General features: G+C 37.1%; 1 protein-coding gene across 1 annotated transcript in view; it reads left to right on the top strand.

Moving 5' to 3' along the window:
- IL17RD (interleukin 17 receptor D) overlaps positions 1-19,544 on the top strand; it is a 50,622-nt gene extending 31,078 nt beyond the window's left edge. Inside the window, exons 3-13 of the mRNA XM_055709897.1 lie at positions 1,878-2,003; positions 6,005-6,123; positions 6,578-6,698; positions 7,715-7,759; positions 7,859-8,010; positions 8,823-8,888; positions 9,446-9,500; positions 11,365-11,475; positions 13,205-13,389; positions 15,878-16,817; positions 19,113-19,544. Of these exons, the coding sequence (XP_055565872.1) occupies positions 1,878-2,003; positions 6,005-6,123; positions 6,578-6,698; positions 7,715-7,759; positions 7,859-8,010; positions 8,823-8,888; positions 9,446-9,500; positions 11,365-11,475; positions 13,205-13,389; positions 15,878-16,817; positions 19,113-19,228 (2,036 nt within the window). The 3' untranslated portion in view covers positions 19,229-19,544. The remainder of the gene's footprint in view (positions 1-1,877; positions 2,004-6,004; positions 6,124-6,577; positions 6,699-7,714; positions 7,760-7,858; positions 8,011-8,822; positions 8,889-9,445; positions 9,501-11,364; positions 11,476-13,204; positions 13,390-15,877; positions 16,818-19,112) is intronic.
- The last annotated feature ends 462 nt before the right edge of the window (positions 19,545-20,006 follow it).

Genomic DNA, 20,006 nt, shown 5'->3' with positions numbered 1-20,006 from the left:
TTTGGCTCGCTGGCTGTGATTTAAAGGCTTTTATTTGGCCACACAGGAACTCTAGCAAACTGCATTTTATGTTGTTAAATTAGTTCATTAGATTATTTACTTAGGTGAAAACCAAATATTTGTATGTTTTAGTATTTCACTCGTATTCAAGTTAAAGAAGTGGTTTCCTGAAAAGTATAATTATTCCCTGCTGTTTTTTTCCTAAATCTGTTGTTCTTTAAAAATGTAAATCAGTGATTCACAGTCAAACTTCAAACATTTGTGCTATATTCCATTTTGGCAAATTGTCATTTGACCATAAAATTTTAGTAACCAGGATCCAAAATCTTGGGCTTGCTGTTAATTAGATCCAGACCTAGCAAAAAACTGTTACTTTAAACTTTCCATTGAAAGAGATGCTCTATTCTCCTAAGAGGAAGCTCACGCTGTCACTGAGTTCGCTCACAGCAACAGAATTCTACGAACAGCAGAGTAAATACCAACTGCCCAGCTTTTGTAAAAGGCAGTGTTGTACAAACTGTTCTATTCTTGTTTGTGTGGGAGTTACATAAAAGACCCCTTACTATTGTTATTCATAGTAAAAAGCCATTTTCTAAAATTGCTTTTCAGTTAATTTTTCTTTCCTTGCCTTTAAGATCACACCTCTGAATTAAATTTCAATTTTCTGTATTGGCTTATTGTAACACTTGATTTTTCATGTTTCATTTCTACAAACTCTTTACAGACGAATACATAGCATATAATGATCTCCGGTTTTTTTAGAATAAATTATCAGTCAGTAATATACAGTCTACTGCCCAACTTTTCCTGGATTTTTTTGGCTCCACTAGTTCAAAAGCAGAATGTTTGTGCATACGTGTCTTCACGTATACTGTTTTCCAGAACTATGGAATTCTCTGGCCATTACTTCTTTTCCTGTCACAGAATATGAGCCTAAACATTGTAAGGCTTTAGAAGTAATAAAATTTGTTATTTGTTTTCTTGTTTTGTGTACATAAAGGCATGGTTAAGTTCAGCAACAAAGTCAGGAATGTTTTTTTTTTTTATTTTCTTAATGAAAGCTGAGCTTTTCTGTAATCATATGTTTGCAGAGCTGTAACTTCAGGGAATACACTATATTGTGTGAGGATAACAAGGCAAAACCAGTTCTGACCGGATCCAGTGGCAGTAAAATGGTCTACTTAGATGCAGCTACTGAATGGATAACAGAAATGAGATGGATTTAGGCAGTAGGTTCTTTGTGGTCAGGATGAAGCAGTATCGTGGTTAAAAAGAACTTCTGGAGCACCAGTTCTAAAGCTTCACATTGTTCATTGTTCCCATCCGTGCCTGACTGTTGACCAACATTCTGTTGCTCTAAGCACTGTACATGCACAAAGTTCATGTCAGTCCTTATGTTCTTTCGAGTAGTTAGTGAGGAAAAATGTTCTCTTTCGGGAGTCCCAACACGTGTCATTTTTACTTTTCCTGTGGTACAGCCTACACTGGTATTAGAAACTGGTAATTTCCTTTGGAGTCCTACGAACTAGGGGTTTGCAACTGTTGAAAGTGGTTGTGCTCAATGATTTTTAAAATTTTGGTGGTTTTCAGTGTCCTGAGACACAAGCTTCAGCTAGAGTTACTATAAAGTACTTATTTTTATAGAACAAAGAGCACACATGAAGCTTTTACCTTGGTCAGTCTTGAAGAAATGTTCAGAAATTAACTTCATTCTTCATTTACATGGAAAGATGTGGGTTATGTTGGAAGCTGGTTGCTTGAATAGATCTTCAGCGTTAGAGGTGCTGTTGGCAGATTATGATTTACTTGCTCTGGTGGGGCACAAGAATGCCAGCTAGAATGTTTTTCTTAAAGCGTTTATTTCTCCATATTCTTAGACTGCACACCTTACCTGAATTCAGTGGGAAAACACGTGATTGGAGATGTGCAGAATATAACTATCAGTCAGTATGCGTGTTACGAACAGGTTGCAGTGACGATACTTTGGACAGCAAATGCCATTGGTAAGTAGTAGAGGGAAATGGACTAATTCATCATGTCTTTGGTAATAACTTCTTGCTGATTGGTATTAAGTAAAATAATTAAATTACACTTGGAATCATTGACACAAACTGCTTAAGAAGAAATAAATTCTGAACAGCTTTGCAAAGCTGCTATTTTTACAAGCTCACTTGAAATAGCTTTAAAACTATGACGCTCTCTACAGCTGTACATTGCTTTTTGCTATTCCAGTTTGTTGAATTTTTCCTGCTCTTCAGAACTGTGCAGTAGCTCTGACTTCATTCTCTGCTCCAAAGCATTGGTGCATTTCAGTGGCATTGATGGAGTAATTGCCAGTGCACCTAAAGATTCTTTAGGATACAGATTGGCTTACAGGTGGAAAATATTATTTAATTGTAGCGATACAAACGTTAATGTGTTTCCTTGTCAGGTCTGGTCACTAAGAATATTCCTCAGTCACTTCAGTGTCACTGGATGTACCTTGTTGTCCACTGGAGCGGTAGTTTCCCAAGTGGGAGGTGTGCAAGATGATCTGTTGAGGCATGTGAAGAAAATTTTAGAACTATTTACATATTTTTTTGATCTTGAAATGAAAAACTAAGCTTTACTAACATTCAGTATACGGATTGACACTGGCACCTTTACTTGGTCTCTGTCAGTTGCTCAGTATTTCACGTGTGGTAGATCAGGTATCCCAAAGGAAGAGTGGGGGTTCTACAGTGTGGAGGGGTTCCCAAGTGGCACCTTCACTCTTTAATGTGCTTTCAGCATACTGCGACGTATTGCAGTGTATGTGTGCCAGGTTAAGTAGGTTTACCGATTATATTATCTCGTTTTAACTACACTAACCATTGTGAAACCAACAAGTGGCTTAAGATCATTGAAGATAATGCTAATAATGTGACCACGTGTGAACAATAAGAAAACAGTAGAGCTGACAGTTCCCCTACTTGTAGTACAGCCTCTGTCAACCACATTAGAATGTAAAAGCAATGACTGTCTAATTAGTTCTGATAAAGAGCTGGCCAAAATTGTCAAGACTATTGGAAATACAGATTTACAATTGCCATTGTGAAGGATGAACCTTGCTCAAAGTGTGATGGTGTGCCTCAAGATACTGGCTAACACTGTGAAGCCATCCCAACTAGCAAGACATGGGAAAACTAAGCACCTGGAACATGAAGAGAAACCTCTGCGATTTTTTCAGTGATGTTTGAAGCCATGCAATAACTCAATAAAATACAGAATTTCACTAAAGTTGATAAATCTTTGAAAACCAGTTTTTGTGAAATCTCTTTTGAGATTTCTTACTCATCAGTGAAAGAAAAAACACATAGTGCTGGGAAAGCACTTATTCTGCCTGCCACAGCAAAACTGGCTGAAATAATAGAGGGAAATACTGGAATGAAGAGTAAGGTTAAAGGTGGCACCACATGTGATGTTCAGTCATTGCAGCGTTCATAGGGAAACTGTCGCACCAATGAAGTTGGAGCCAGAAGTGCAGAGGATGTCATCAGTGTGGTTAATTTGCTAAAAACGAGACATCTAAATAGTGGAATCTTTACAGTAGTTTTTAAAGAGATGGGGAATGACCATGAAAATCTTTTGTGTCACACAGAGGTTCACTGGTTATCTTATGGCCAAGTGCTTAAGAGCTGTCACGCTCAAATCTTTGTGTTAAGCATTCTTCTGTCACAAAAAGACAAGTGTTCTAAATTTGCTGACCTCTTCTGTCATGGACAAGTGGCTGTCAGTAGTATGCTACCTAGCAGATCCTTAAAAAACCCCAACCGACCCGAAAAAAAACACCCCACCCCCAAAAAAGCCCACCCAAACCTGTCAATTAAACTGCCTCTTCAAGGCAAAGGTGACATTTTAACAATGAGTGAGAAAGTAACTGCTTTTCATGCTGTAGAAAGAGCCTTTAGGAAATGGGGATTTGGAAGTGTTTCCTTTGTTACGTGATTTTGTTGCAGAAAACAATGCCAGCTACTCACCTATAAAAACTCTTGTATTTTTACACTTAAAAAATCAGGAAAAATATTTTTCTAGCCTATTTTAAATTTTCTGAATGCAGAGTCAGTGGGTTTTGAACTAATTTTTTAAAAATGTAAAAATGCAACACATTGTTTGATTAGCTTGCAACAACAACTGACATTGGGGAGAACTGAAATTTACTAGCCAAATTTCAAGAAAAATCTTTACGTAGTTAGAGGATGGAAGTAAAAAACTGGTATCATGATCTAGTAAATGCAGCCAATGATGCACTTCCTGAGGTTATTTTTTCAGCTATGACAGCCATTGAAACCAAGCAACAAAATAAACTGAACTTAGAACCCGACCTTTGAATTGCCATATCACAAAATGTTAAATCAAGATTTTAAAAATAATGAAGCATGTTCAATCACATAGCTCTCACACAAAAATACGCTTAATATTTTACAGTAGGAACGAATTGTTTATTACTTTAAATAAAAATTATTTTAAAATAGTTTTTATCTTTATCTCATACTTTTTAAAATTTTTTATAATGTACATAATCTGGTAGCACAGTACGTACCTATGATTATTTTTTAAATAAACTGGGGGTTTGTGCTCAAAATTCTATTGATAGGAGTGCGTGATCAACACAATGTGGAGACTGCTGCGCTGTAGTGCACTCTCTACCAACACCTGTTCGTCATTTCTTTTTCTTCACACCAACTGAGATCCTAAATACAGTAACTTTTATACTCTTTTTTGGTAAACTTCAGCTGCAAACTGGATGAATCACCTCCCTGTGGGAAACAAAGCTGGGTCTTCTTTCTTGTAATGATCTGAGGTCAATCCTTTGGAAAGCTTGAGAGCGCACCTGCTCTTGAAATACATGATATTTCAATTACATTAATACATAATTACTAATTAATACATAATTAATATTAATAGGAAATACATGTTACATGAGGTAACATGGAGACTGGACACTTTCTCTTTTGTGGCCTTCATGTAGGCACAAATAGTGCTTTTGTTCCTTGGAATATTGAGAGCACATCAGGCAACTCAGTCTTTATCTTCTACAAAATTATAAAACATAAAAAATACCTCAACCATAAAACCATGAAAACCAATAAAACAGACAAGGTCCATGGAAAATCATACTTTTTTTTTTTTTAATTTCACAAGCATAGCATAAAATCAAATTAATCCATTTTGATTTATGTAGCACTTATCAGACACAGCCTTTGTAAGTTATGTATTCTGCCATATATAATGCTGTTGAAAAGTTGTAAATTAGATGAGGTAGTGGTAGTTAGTCTTGAAGAGCTATGCAGTGACTTTTAGACCTGAGCCACAGAAGTATCACAGGGTAACACTCTGGCATTACCCTGTGACATTTGCATCACCATGACTCTGTTTAGTGTTGTAACAAAGTAATTCCATGATGAGAACATTGCAAAGAAATGTGCAGACACTGTGCTGAGAATTAGATGTATTAGAGTAACTTGCAAAAAAATGGCTGTAGTTCTGGCATCAGTTATAAATAATTGGAAGTATTCACACACTGGAATGAATTCCATTCCATTTAAGTCAAGTTTTCTGTTATCCTGTACTACACTAGAACTAAAGAAGTTGTAACAACCGCTATCACTTTAATCTGGTAGTCTCAGAAATTATAGGAAGATGTTGTAATGGGGTATTTGTATAATTTGCTAGCAGAGTGTTACATTTCATTGCTAATAACGGAAATGTGAAGTTTCTAAAAAGTATTCCTGAGGGGATGAAGGTAATAATAATTTACATTGTGATAATTTGGAAGCCCCAAACTGAGACGTGGGCCCTTCCCCTCTAAGCATTACACAAGTATGTAGTAATTGCAGCCTTTGCCAAGGATTGAGTTCTAAATAGGCAAGATAGAAAATGCAGGAAGAACTGATGTGCAACAACAGGTATTAAACACAAACATATTTCATGTTGATGCATTTGGAAATATTAGTCTTCTATTTAAATGCCCTGCTGTTTGCAGGGATTGAATACCTGAAAGGATTTCGAGTAATACTTGAGGAGTTAAAATCAGAGGGAAGACAATGCCAGCAGATGATTTTAAAAGATCCAAAGCAGCTCAGCCCCAGTTTTAAACGAACAGTAAGTGCTTTGTTTCAAGAAGTTTCATTGTTGCTTGATTGTGTGAGTGGTCTTGAAAGTGTTTATATGCTGCATATGAAATCTAAATGTATCTCTATGCAGCTATATACAGAATGTGCTGTTTGCTAAGGATGCAGGTTGCTTCCTGCAAGTATCGTTCTTTGAACTAATGGTAGTTGTTACTTTAGAGACAGACCTAGTCCCCTTCTATAGAAGCTTTCATGAAGCTGGAAACCGTCATTTGGGTGACTGTGGAGTAAGGTGCACGTCTGTAATAGTCCACATCCAGCTCTGTATTGAGGTTTCACCTGTCAATGTCTAAAGGAGGGGTAGATAAAAGTTTCTTAATATATTAATTTCTGCTTATGTTTGTAAAACTGTGGGCTTATTTTGAGAGATACTTTCAGGTATAATAGTTGATTTTAAAATATGTTGCAATCTTGTCTTTTTGTAGGGAATGGAATCACAGCCCTTTGTAAATCTGAAGTTTGAAACAGATTACTTTGTAAAGATTGTTCCTTTTCCATCCCTTAAAAATGAAAGTAATTACCACCCATTTTTCTTCCGAACTAGACGTAAGTATTGCATACAGTATAGTATTGCATATCATCTCTTCACCGTTGGTGCCCCACCCTGGCTTTTTAGTTTTCCCAACAAAGGAATGTAGTAGATGATGATGTTAGATGAGTCTGGGTTAAGATCGTTACTGACAGAGTCTTCGAAGGAAGATCTGGGTGTTAAGTGGAAAGAATTTGAATGCCACAGATAAATCTGTGGTGTATGATAATATGTGTTAGGCAACAGCCAGAAGAAAAGTCTCGGGTAGGCCTGAGATTCTCTCAGGTTTGCCTACAGCAGGATTACTGCCATGGTTCTCGGGAACATTTCATTCATGGCCATGGTTTGCTCCTTCTCCCCTCTGCACATTCTGAAGAAGCTCAGGTTAGTTTTGTTTGAGACCACAGTTTCAAAAACAGTTATCTAGAGGTAGTATTGAGGAATACATATAAAATTCGATAGCAACAAATCAAATTAAATGAATTAAAATTACTTAGCAATTCTCATTGGAGTTAGAGAGCAGAAACTTGAATAAACTCCTCAGGGCTTAAATAGTGTGATGAGAAACTCCAAGTACCCTTTGGGGTGAAATGTTGATACTTGTCCTACTTAGGGTTTTTTTGCCCTGTAAAACTTTCTTAAAATAAGCCTGTCTGTTGATGCAGACAGCAGTAACATTTGTCTCTGTAATCGTGCTCAGCATACTTACTCTCAGTAAATGTATTTAAGTCTAGTTTCAGCTTGCTCTCCTGCTGTGCTGTGCCTGGTGCTATCACTTTCGTCTCACTCAGGAGTGCTATTTTCAAAGTAATGAACCTGTATTTCTCATATAAAGATGAGAAGGGATTTGAAATTATAACAAAGCAGCTGAGTTTGCAAAATATATTTACTCTAGGCATATCAGAGCCTTCAAAAAAATGGGGACATTGTCTTCAAAATGGTGAATTTGTTTCTTTTGCCCTCATTCTTTTTCTATTTAAATAGCATAGCATTTTTGTACTGTGTAATTAATAATTCTTATGTGTATTTGTAGCATGTGAATTGTTGCTACAGCCAGAAAACCTTGTCTGCAAACCTTGTAAGTAAAATGTAATACTTTCTGTATATTCATCTTACGAATAATTAACTGCACTTGAAGAGTCACTTTTTTCCAATTCATTACTCTCTCCTCTGACAGACTGGAAGCCAAGGAACCTAAATGTTACCCAGCAGGGTTTTAACATGCAAGTGTCCTTTGATCATGCACCTCACAACTTTGGCTTTAGATATTACTTTCTTCACTACAAACTTAAGCATGAAGGGCCATTTAAGCAGAAGACCTGCAAACAGGTACGTTGCTGAGTTTTGCAACTCTTAAAAAGCACAAGACCTACTAATACTAGGTGTTCTAAGGTTTTATAGATACTTGAAAAATAGAATACTATAAATTTTAAAATTTTAAAACTATTTGACATTATTTGTGTAAATAATAATTGTATTCTCATAGCACTTATCAGTCAAATCCAGGCTTGAGGGCTTCACTGGAGCTGGATGGCATAAACAAATAGGAAAAGTGTTCTCTCTATTGAAGACCCTACAACTAATTAGTACTTCAAACTGCAGTTTTATTATGTTTGTGACGCATATTATTTTGTATTGGTTTATTTCACCTTTACACCAAAATTGATCACTTCAGGCTACCCATCTGAGATTATCACAAGATAGTTATCATTTTAGTATGTGCATGGAATCAGGCTCTCTGTCATTTTGTACAGCTGTGTGCCGAAGTCTTATTATGGGAGCTGCAATTCGCTGTATTATTTTCCTTAACTTTGGTTAGTATCGATGCCAAGTTTGTTCTCACTAGTCACCCTTTCATCCTAAATCTCTAAAAGCTAAGCAGCTTCAGAACATAATGTAGAGTTTATGTGTTAGGCCAAACTTTAAGGATATATATTTTTTTTAATAATTAATCACGTTGTAGTTCTGCAGGCAGGCAACTGTAGTCCCTGCATATTTGAATGGAAAGACTTAGTTTTGCTGGTTTAAGGTGTCTTAATACAGGAGGGTATTCCATATTTCTAAATCAATGTGAATGTATTTTTAATTAGGTTTTTGAAGTATGTGAATGGCTTGCAAAGTATTCTCTTTCTTTGATGTAGGAGCAAAACACAGATACGACAAGTTGTATTCTTCAGAATGTATCTCCAGGGGATTATATAATTGAGGTAATATTTATAAATAGTAATTTATACAACAGCTACATGAGCACGTTGATGGAGAAATTATCTGAAATTGAAGTATTTCAAGTCACAGTGGTAAAAGTGGACTTCAGGCATCCCTATTAAAGTACCTTGGGCAAGTAAAGGTTTTTAGTCAGATTGCTCTTGACCTTTCCATAGTTTTTCTTCCCCGAATGCATAGCAGTTTCATTTGTGCTTTCAAGTAAAGTTGTGGACCTGCATAATTCTTGGACTTGAATTTTTTATTTTCTTTTTAATAGGAATTCTTTAGTTTGGCCAATTTTTACTATACTTGAAAGCTGTGTATTTCTCTTGGTGATGATAATATGTGAACTCTGAAAGTTAATATTGCGACATTAAACTATGTACCCACAAAGACAAAGTGATTTCACTAATTACTAGTTTGTGGTGCTCTTTAATTTTAACTTTGAACAGTAAGTTTCTTCACATTTGGTCATAATAGCTGTTACAGTGTTTACATATTATAGAAAATGAATAAAATTAAATTTCCACAAAATAAATTCAACTCTTACTTTTCAAAGCTGGTTGATGACACTAATACAACAAGGAAAACTATGCACTATGCGCTAAAACCAGGTATGAATTTCCTTTTTAAACAGTATACAGTATTTGTATTATTAATTTAGATTGTTTTAATTATGTTGGAAAGAAATTTCTGTTTGACCTGTTGTTGCATTAAGGGGCAAGAGTCTTAAGTAGCCAGGGGCAGGGGCAGACAGCCCTCCCAGTTGAGTCACAAGGTTCAGAAAGGATACCCTTGTTTTCTAAGCTCCTTCTCAAAGGGGAGTCTAGGTGCAGCTGCATCTGATTGTAGTCTCAGATTTGGGCAACGGGTTTAAGTCTAAAGGATTATATGTACAGCCACTCATTGGAGTTACCATTAACATGTCAGAGCCCAGCCAAAGGACTTTTATCGAGAGTCAACGTTTGCCTGTTAGAGTCCAGTTTTAAGGACTTGAAGTGGAACAGTTTAGCAAAGTGGATGAAAATAGATGGTGTGTTAAGGTGGCAGATACGACAAATTCAGAATTGCCACCTTAACTGGTAAATGGTAAATGCACTTACTGCAGCAATCGAGCTCGAGTTCAGCGCTTCAGTTAACAATACTTTCCTGGGTGACATCAGGTGTAGCTGGGGGCACAGCTCTTACTAGAGGTGTCCGGGCTCAGGGAGGAGAGAGGTCCAGACTCATTGACTTGTCCAGTGGTTGGAGTTCTTGTCCTCAAAACAGAGGATTCTGAACGCCGGGTTTATACTGACAGTGAGGCAGGCCCAAGTCAGTTATTGTGTGCTGATGGACCCTCGGAGGTCAGCAGGGCCCATGGGTCAGCACAGGGCAGGGTATTCGGTACAGATGTGGGGGGGATCTTCCTGGCTTTTGCTGAAGCAATGCTGGACTGTGAAGCCTTTGCCTCCACCCAGGCATCACTCAGTTGGGTTGATTGTTAGACCTGTTAACTGTTCTGTGAGATCTCAGGTCAAACCCCTGAGGCCACTTCGAGTCGAATACTGCCATGACAGACCAGACACGGTTATTATCTCTGCCATTGGTAGTTCGTTGATAAAGAGGTGAGGGACAGGATGGGGGTTGTGGGGGGAGCACACCACCACACCTGTGTCTGTTTGCTGTCATCAGGACTACTGAGGCAATGGTGCTGTGATTTTTCGACTTAAGGAAAAAAGAGTAGACATGCACACTTGTAAATATGCATCTGCATCTCTGTACATTTATATTTAGTACAGATTAGATCAACATGTCATTGAGAATCTTTGTGGGAAAGTCATTTTTGTTGTATATATGGACACGAAGAATCGTAGCCTGTATTTTAATTGCGTACAACTGATGCATGCAGTAGTGTGGAAATAATGTAATGAAACTGAGAGCAGCCTAAACACTACCTGCCTGTGTGCTTCAGCCCTGAAATCCAGCAGTCTGGAAAACCTGTCGGGAGGATGCTTAGCATGTCTATTTATCAGACAGGTTATTGAAAAGCTAAGTAGGGATTTCAGAATGTGTCTGCAGACAGAAAACATAGCTATAGATGAAGGCAGTGGGCAGGATGGACTGAATCATAGTTGCTAAAGATAACTTGTGCAGGAAGACAGTTCTTTCTAAGTGGCTAGTTCAGCACCCTGGAACAAAAGTCTGTCAGGTCCGAATGAGTATCGCGTACCTTATCAAAACTTGCAGCGGGGGAGGGTATGAATTGGCATGCAGCACCTGTTACTTGTGATAGTCACTAATGCTGTGGTGATGAGGTAAACCTGCATGAAACCTATTTAAAATGGAGCAGAACATGATGTTTGATTCTACTCTATATTTGAGAATGATAATAATGTACTGTAGCAGTTTTATTTTATGTTCCCAGTGTGAAGGTTTTATTAGCTAATTATAGCATCGCTTATTTGCATGTGGCTAATTCTACTTTATTTTTCAAAGTACATTCTCCGTGGGCAGGACCGATAAGAGCTATCGCCATTACAGTCCCTTTAGTTGTCATTTCAGCATTTGCAACCCTTTTCACAGTGATGTGCCGCAAGAAACAGCAAGGTAAGATGTTTTTTCGTTACAGAGTTCCATTTAAAGATACAGTTTTTCAACCAAAAAAGTCTTTAACTAGTAGGTTTATTCCAGAAGTACCTTTATCTGAAGAGTGCTCTTTTCTACTTCTCTCTTCTTCCTCCCCACAGCTCTTTTGCATGTTGGAACTTGCAGCAAATTCTTAATCAGTGCTTGATCATAATTTGTTGCCATAGAAGTATTGTATCACAAATCAAGATGTCACTGTAGAAAGGAGAGAACAGAATTGTTGTTAGGAAATACTTTTGAGTTTGAGTTTCTTTTTATTTGTGAAAGTACTACATGACAACGTAGAATACAAGCAGATCTGTAAACATTCCCTTATTTCATTCAGAAATGTCTAGTTCGTATTTATTTAAAATATGGAAATATTTAAAATATAACATATTTTAATAAACATAACATATGAAATAAACATAAGGAAAGTAAAACTGTGTGATACCAATGCAGTTCTCAGGACTGTCTGGAATACTGCCTGTTTCTGTTATTCCAGATCTGCTCACTTTCCTGGAAGTCGCTTTTACACTTCATCCTAAGCCATCTTCCTAAATTTACTCTTTCTCAGACTTACTTGCAGATGTTTCTCTAAATTAGATTCCATCCTTCTGCTGGCTTCTCCTCTGTGTCTAGGAGCTGGCAAGCCATACTTGTCACATTGAGATGTTAAAAATCAATTGGCATTTTTTGTAGAATTGAGGGAATCATGCAGTTTCATGAATATGGAAAAAGATTACTTCCCCGAACCTCACATATCTGTGTTATCCATCTGAATTTTGGCATTGAGGTATACTGCAAGTGCTATATGCCATCTGGGTTAAATCCTTTTACCTTCTGGTCTTCTGTAGCTATCCCTTTGCTCACAGCTAGCACAGTTCCAACAAAAAACTGAGACAAATCACTGAGGATTTGTCTGGAGAGAGAGTTGTTCCAGAATAGTTATTCCTGATGAATAGTTCTAAATTAAATCCCTAGATGGATACTTGTGTTTTGAAATATTAATACATTATTCCAAATTAGCTTAATCAACTGTAGAACTAGATTGAATTAGTCTGGCGTAAGACCAGACCTTTACATTGCAGTATAAAAGCATCTATACAAGGAAAGAAACGCCAATAGCTATTTTGATTTAATTAATCATAACTTAATTCAAATCAATGTCAAGTTTAATGTCCAAACTTATGTATATGTATATATATCTACCAGAAAGATACTGTATGGTATTCTGAAGGGATCTGTGTTCTGGAATTTAATATTCTTACCTGGCTTGTGTTGTGCATGTGTGTTTTTGTTTTAAAACGAGACTTTGTTATACAGGAAAATCTTGATGATACATCTTTAAGGCTTATAGTATTTGAACAGAGATGAAGACTCATAAAGCTGGGTAGAGGTGAAACAACCTCATTCTATTTATAAAAGAAACCTTTCTTAAGTTTTCTGAGCTGTACAGTAATAACTGCACATTTCACTTTCAGAGTGTGTTCCACATATGTAGCCACTCATAAGCTGGATAAATAGAGCGTGTGCAACTTTTCTTTTTCAGGCTGGAAAGGAAAGAACAATCTTTTGAAAAAATGTCATTACTGTTTGCATTAGTAATGAGCCTGCAAAAGTTTTTTTTAAAAAAAAAAAAACACAAAACAAAACCAAAAAATAAACCCAAGCCTTGTAGTGTGAACTCTCTTTCTGTCTTCCAATGTAGAAAATATATATTCTCATCTAGATGAGGAGAGCTCAGAATCTTCAGCATATGCTGCAGGTCTCCATGTGGAAAGGCTTCGTCCCCGGCCAAAAGTGTTCATCTGCTATTCCAGTAAAGATTGCCAGAAACACATTAATGTCATCCAGTGCTTTGCTTATTTTCTTCAGGACTTCTGTGGCTGTGAGGTAAACTCAGCATTTCTTCTGTAAACAGTTTTTCCTTGATTGAAGCAGCAGCCCCAGAACTCATAATAATATGTGCTTGAAAATGAGGTATTTCAATCTCTCCTTCCACAGAAATAACTTCTGTTGTTTTTCTAAATATTTGCCATATAATTACTATTTTTTTAACTTATGGAAAGGAACACATCACAGCCTGCTTAAAAAAAAAATGGAATTGTGGAAAGCTTGTACTATACTGATTCCAGGATTTTCATTCAGCCCTGTTTTAATTTGTTTTTCTGTTTAGTAGGTCTTGCATCGTTATAGTCAGCAGCCACAAAGAGGTATTGGTGTGTACCTGATATATTTCAGTATTCCTAAAATAAATTTTTATTGTAATTTAAAAGCAGCTGACTCTATCAAAACTCCTACACATAGAGCAAAATCTCTGTAATTAGGATTAATTATTAGTTATGAATTTTTATTGATTTTTTTAAAAAATTCTGTTCCCTTTAATGCTGTAAAATCTGTGTGTTTTTCTTGGTTTTGATATAAAGCTTTGAGAAAGACATTCAAATTGTTACTTTGAACGTCAAGGCTTATAATCTCAGGCTGCTTGCTAAAATACAATCAATATATGGCCGGCCTTTCACTTTTTAGCTGTATAAAGACAAGACAGCCGTTACTCTCGCTGCGTTTTACCGTGCGGCGGGACTCGGAAGGGACCAGCCCTGTCACCCATGCGGCCACCCTGCCCTCCAGCGGCCAACCCGGCCACATCGCCATGCCCCTCTTCGGGGCGGGGGGGGCTCATAATTCATCCATATGTTTAAAAGAGTTCAGGTCAGGTGTTTAAAAGTAACTTATTTGAATCCCCTTTTCCGGGATGTACTTTGGCCCTGCTACGTCATCCTTTGGAATAGTGTTAAGGTGAGCTGTTACCACTATAACTATGTACCCTAACGTAACTCTGCACATATAACTATGTAACACATGGAACATATGGTGTTAGGCACCATTTAAGGTTTACATAACAGAATACTGATAGCATCTACATACAGAAATAATGTGGTGTTATTAAAGCTGTGGAGTTTAATATTAAAAGTGATGCCCGATGCATAATGGAACAGTCACGCAAGTATTTTTCATATGGATTGCAGATCCATTATTTTCCAAATGGATCAGTATTTTCATATGGAATGTTTTCTCAAGAATGAAAAACTCAGGGCCATTTAATAGCTATTTAAAATAATAACTTGACCATACTAGAAATCCTTTAATACAGATAGCAGATCAGACAGTATTTTGAAGAACAGAAACAAAACCAGACACAAAATAAAAACTTACCTGTGTTTTACCTTTATCAGAATATCTCCCAAACAGCTGCAAAATGACTTGTCTTCCCCATACACAGAATAGAATAGTTCTGGTGGAAGGGACCTGCAATGATCATCTGGTCCAACTGCTTGACTGCTTCAGGCCTGATTGCTTTCCCCCTGTAGCTGACCGTCTGGTAACAGCTTTCATGAGTCCTTGAGTTCCAGGCATCCATCTACTCTCTGTTTTCTGGCATGGCAAAGCTTTCCACTCTTAGGGTGACAGAGCAAAAATACTTTGTTGTCTGGAAAAACGCTTGAGAGAAGGCTTTGTAAGTGTTTTCATGTGTGTCTATTATGGAAGTTTTTTGCATCTGTTTTTTTCTGTTGTTCTACTGCTTGTTCTGTCTTTCGTGGGGTAGTGTGTTGTGTCCTTCACCTTGGTGTACATGGGCATTTCAGATCATGTAGAATGTTTAGAAAAAAAGTACAAAATCAGATAACTCTTATGATAAAAATTTTCAGAGCTTTCTTACCAGAGACAAGCTTCTGCTGTTTTGCATCCTAACTGAAAGGATTTGGATGTTGTACACACTAGCTATGTTTGTACCTAGATATGAAAATTCTTGGCATCAGACTTCATGAATATGCAAAAGATCATAAATTACTATGGTAGTTAGGGGCATGGTTTAATGGTGGACTTGGCAGTGCTACGTTAATGGTTGGACTCGATCTTAAAGGTCTTTTCCAACCGAAATGATTCTGTGATTCTGTGATTTTTGTTATATTCAGCCCGTTATGGACCCAGATATATAACAGTTAAATTGTCTGAGGCAGTCTGGAAGGTTTTCCTTTTTACCTTAGCAATTCACCCACTTCCTTAGCCCACTGAAGTATTCAGCCCACAAAGTTTAGAATGAGCATGAGGCCATATTTATTTTGGTGAATAACTACTGACATAGTTAATATCACTGATTCCAATTTGTCCACTATCAATACTAGGTTAGTTATTACTTATTTCTCTTTTAGAACAGCTTATATTTGCATCAGGGACAAGCTGTAGTTAAACTCCTCATTAATTCTCAGTTGTGTGTTAAATAAAAGCTGACTCAATATAACTCATCTCAATTTTATTAGCAAAAATATCTTAATAATCTAATAGTCAATATCGACCAGAATGTTCTTTTCTTTTACAGGTGGCTTTAGATTTGTGGGAAGATCTAAAAATTTGTAAAGAAGGTCAGAAAGAGTGGCTTATTAAAAAAATAAACGAGTCCCAGTTCATCATCATTGTGTGTTCCAAGGGAATGAAATACTTTGTTGAAAAAAGGAACTGGAAACACAGAGGGGTAACCAAAGATGCAGGAAGAGGAGAGCTCTTTCTGTTTGCTGTGTTGACTGTTGCAGAGAAGCTTCGTCAAGCAAAGCAGAATTCAAATGACCTCTGCAAGTTTATTGCAGTCTATTTTGATTACTCCTGTGAAGGAGACATCCCTGGTATTCTGGATCTCAGTACAAAATACAAACTCATGGACAATCTCCCTCAGCTGTATTCACATTTACACTCCAGAGATCCTAGTGTACAGGACTCGGAGGCGTGTCCTGTTAACATTAGTAAAAGGAATTATTTCAGGAGCAAATCTGGGAGGTCGCTTTATGTTGCCATTTGCAATATGCATCAGTTCATTGATCAGGAACCAGACTGGTTTGAGAAACAATTTATTCCCTTCCCTCCACCTTCATTACATTACTCAGAGCCTGTTATGGAAAAGTTTGATTCAGGCTTGGTTTTAAATGACTTAGTGAATAAGCAGGTGATGGATGGCGATTTTTACCTGAAAACAGATGCAAATATTATTTCGGTGGCCAATTCAGACTCTCACTGTATAATTCAGCACTTAAACCTTGGAGAAGACACAGAAACTCAGGACATTCAAGGTGGTGGCAGCTTTGTTCTTCAGCCGTTGTTGCATGTTGTTAAAGCTTCAAATCTTAAAGATATGCCTCGAGATTCTGGAATCTATGATTCATCTGTTCCTTCATCTGAATTATCCTTATCTTTAATGGAAGGACTATTGACAGACCAAATTGAAACATCTTCCATTACAGGAAGTGTTTCTTCATCATCAGGTTTAGGTAAGATACCCCGCAGTGTTTCAAAAATTATATTCAGTTATTGTGAGTGTATTTCTGCCATCTCAAAATACTTTAAGATAATATGTGAGGAGCCGTATAGATGGCTGCAGAAAAAGGTAATGGTAAAAATGATAGGTTTTAAGTCACTTCTGAAAAATTACTCTCTTCCTTAACTGGGGGGGGGGGGGGGGGGGGGGGGAAGGGATGGGATTCTTAGCTAATTAAGATTTCACTAGAATTCCATTAATAAGTCACTTCTCATTAATTGACCTACTATTGGAGAGATGGGTTCTTTCTTCCAGGGACTCCCTGGCAGCTGGGATACTCGGCTTACAGCTGTGTGGTTATTAAACCAAGAGGGTGATATGGTGAAGCATTCTTACAGAACAGCCATAAATCTAAAAGTGACATCCTATCTGCTCCAGCACATACTAGAACCGTTAGAGCTATAGTCTGTACTGTGGCTAACTCACGTTTCAGAATGACATTAGGCTTCTCATCAGATACGCGGCTGGGGGGAATGACCACATGGGCTTCAGTGGGAGAATTTAAATGCTTGCAAGACACTCTCCAACATAGGTATGCAGCTTAGATGCCTACAGTTTGAAGGTGTAAATATTCCCACAGACTATCTCAAAAGCTGATCTGACCTTTGTAGTTGGAGTACATTGAACTGGTATCACAACTACATCAGAGTGAAATGGATTTATTATTATTATTATTATTATTATTATTATTATTATTACTATTACTATTATTCAGATTAAGTCATAAATAATGTTTGGTGCCAGAATTAACTTGGGCTGAGAGATGTAGGTGTTGATTTACAGATATAGCATCTCTATCTAGGGTAGATGTTAGGCTTTTCTCTTGGATAAATGGATTATTTATTATTATTATTGTTATTATTCAGATAAGTCATAAATAATGTTTGGTGCCAGAATTATCCTGGGCTGAGAGATGTAGGTGTTGATTTACAGATATAGCATCTCTATCTATAGGGTAGATAGTCTATAAGACAAAATAACTAAGATCTGAAAACTTTTCAGGGAGAAAAAATTACAGATTTACTGATTTAATTAAATAAGCTACAAATACACAGTTACTGTTTCAGAATTAATATTATATTCTTTAATTTCCTGCCATCTTCTAATCTGGCCTTTTCTCACATTTGTGGGAAAAAATACAGATGATAAACTGTAAAGGTTCTAGTGCTGGATGAAACTAGGATGCTAGTTGAAAATCTATGGCCTTTTGGTAAGAATGCCTTTCCAGTATTCCCTTCCCGATTCAGTCGTGGAGCTGTCAGCTGGGTATCCCAGCTGCCGGGGAGTCACTGGAAGAAAGAGGCAGTCTGTGCAGTAATTAATTCTCAAGTCACATAGCTACTTGTTAGCATGTTTCAGCTACGGAGGTTAAACATTGTAGCATTAGCGTTGGCTCTTAACACTGATGTTCCAGCATCTTAGGAAACCACAGGTTTGGTTTTCCAGTTCACTGTCCTTGTCCAAAGACCACCCTGACTCTCACTCAAACCTCCCCTCAACCAAAACCACAGTCCTAGTTAGGTACAGGGAACAAAGGAGACAGTATCTAGAACTGAGCATCATCTGCCTATTAGAGTGCAACCCATTAAATCTTTTTACAGTCCCAGACATACAAAAATACTTACATGCCTAATAACTGGAGGAGTAGATAGATTTTTTTTTTTAGCTTTTATTCTTGTTCTAAGAATAACCTTGGACATGCCTAGGTTATTACTCTGAAGTCACAGTACCATTTCTGTTCTGGCTACCTGTTTTTTACCCATTACTTGGTGAGAACAGCAGTGAATAGCTCTGTCATTTAACATCTTCAGGTGGATCTTTCCTTTCTTCTTTAAAGGCCAGTTTGATTTCATCTTCTGAATTAAAATCGTAAGTCACATGATTTGTAATACTTTCTGTCTTTCAGTGCAGTTCATGTGCAGACTACTGATCTGCAAAGAAAAGATTCTCAGAGATCATCAACTGCAGTTCAAACCAGCTTAATTTTGAGGAAGTACCAAGAACTAAACCTTTGCTAGGTCCATTCACTAATAAGGTCTTCCCTAAGCAGCCCTGCCTGGGCAGAAAATTTGTATTGATTCATTAGATAAGGGGTTGCTGAGCATGGTAGTTCAGCCTCATGAATGTATGGCATTATGATCTGGAGTGGTTTTTTTCTAAGTTTTCTTTGCATTGTTTCTAAAATGTTGACCAAATACAAAATCAGTGTTTCAGTTAATGAATCTCACTTTTTTTTTCCTTTTTATAGGGGAAGAAGAACCTCCTGTAATCACCGCTACAAAATTTTTAGTACCTGGAATCTGTAAAGCAGAACTTCACTGCCATATCCATACTGATGAACTGCAGGCGATTGCTCCTTTATAATACATTACAATGTTGTTATGCATTGCCACTTTATCAACAGCCTCTGTTTGTGCTTCAACTACCACACTGTCTCAGCACTAAATCTACTTGAAGGACCAAATACTCTCTGAAGAAGATCTGTTATTCCTAAGGGATTTCTTTTATGGCCAGTAAACTTGAATCTGTTGATCTTTATATGAAGTCTTTCATGGTTTGAAAAATGCAGCATGGAAAAATAGATGGGAATACATTTCAAAATTATTATGACTAATTTACATGTCATGATACTACAGTGTTTACAGATGCTGTAATAAAAATTGAGTTTTTCGGCTAGAAATAATATTGCAACTGGACATAAAATAGCTTGGAACATTAGCAAATTTTGTAGTCCAGCCTCTAGTTTTAAGTGCTGACATACTTGATGGCAGGAGAGTTGTGGTGAATGAGAGCAGGATTGTTTTCAGAAGCAAGGTAAAATACCAAAGGTGAGATCAAGAACTCTATATCAGAAGAAATAATTTTCTTTTAGAAATGTTTGAGCTCCTTTCCTGCAGTCTCCTCTCTCTCCCAAATATTAATGTATTTAATGTCAGATAAGGGCAGGTCTCCCTCTTCTGTATGATTTTTCTATCTCTTCTCCACAATCCGTCTAGTTATGACTCACAAGTAGTACCACACCGAGTCTGAACTATCATTTTTATAATAGACAAAAATACAGATCCTGCATATGCTGAGTGATACCGTGGAAACAAAATTTCCTGTTTTCTTCCTGGAAGGGCTAATATAAATAATACTTTAA

The sequence above is a fragment of the Falco cherrug genome, chromosome 4 (genome assembly GCF_023634085.1).
Source record: "Falco cherrug isolate bFalChe1 chromosome 4, bFalChe1.pri, whole genome shotgun sequence".
Lineage (NCBI taxonomy): Eukaryota > Metazoa > Chordata > Aves > Falconiformes > Falconidae > Falco > Falco cherrug.
Note: the sequence above shows the minus strand (reverse complement) of the source record. Positions and strands in the feature narration are given on the sequence as shown.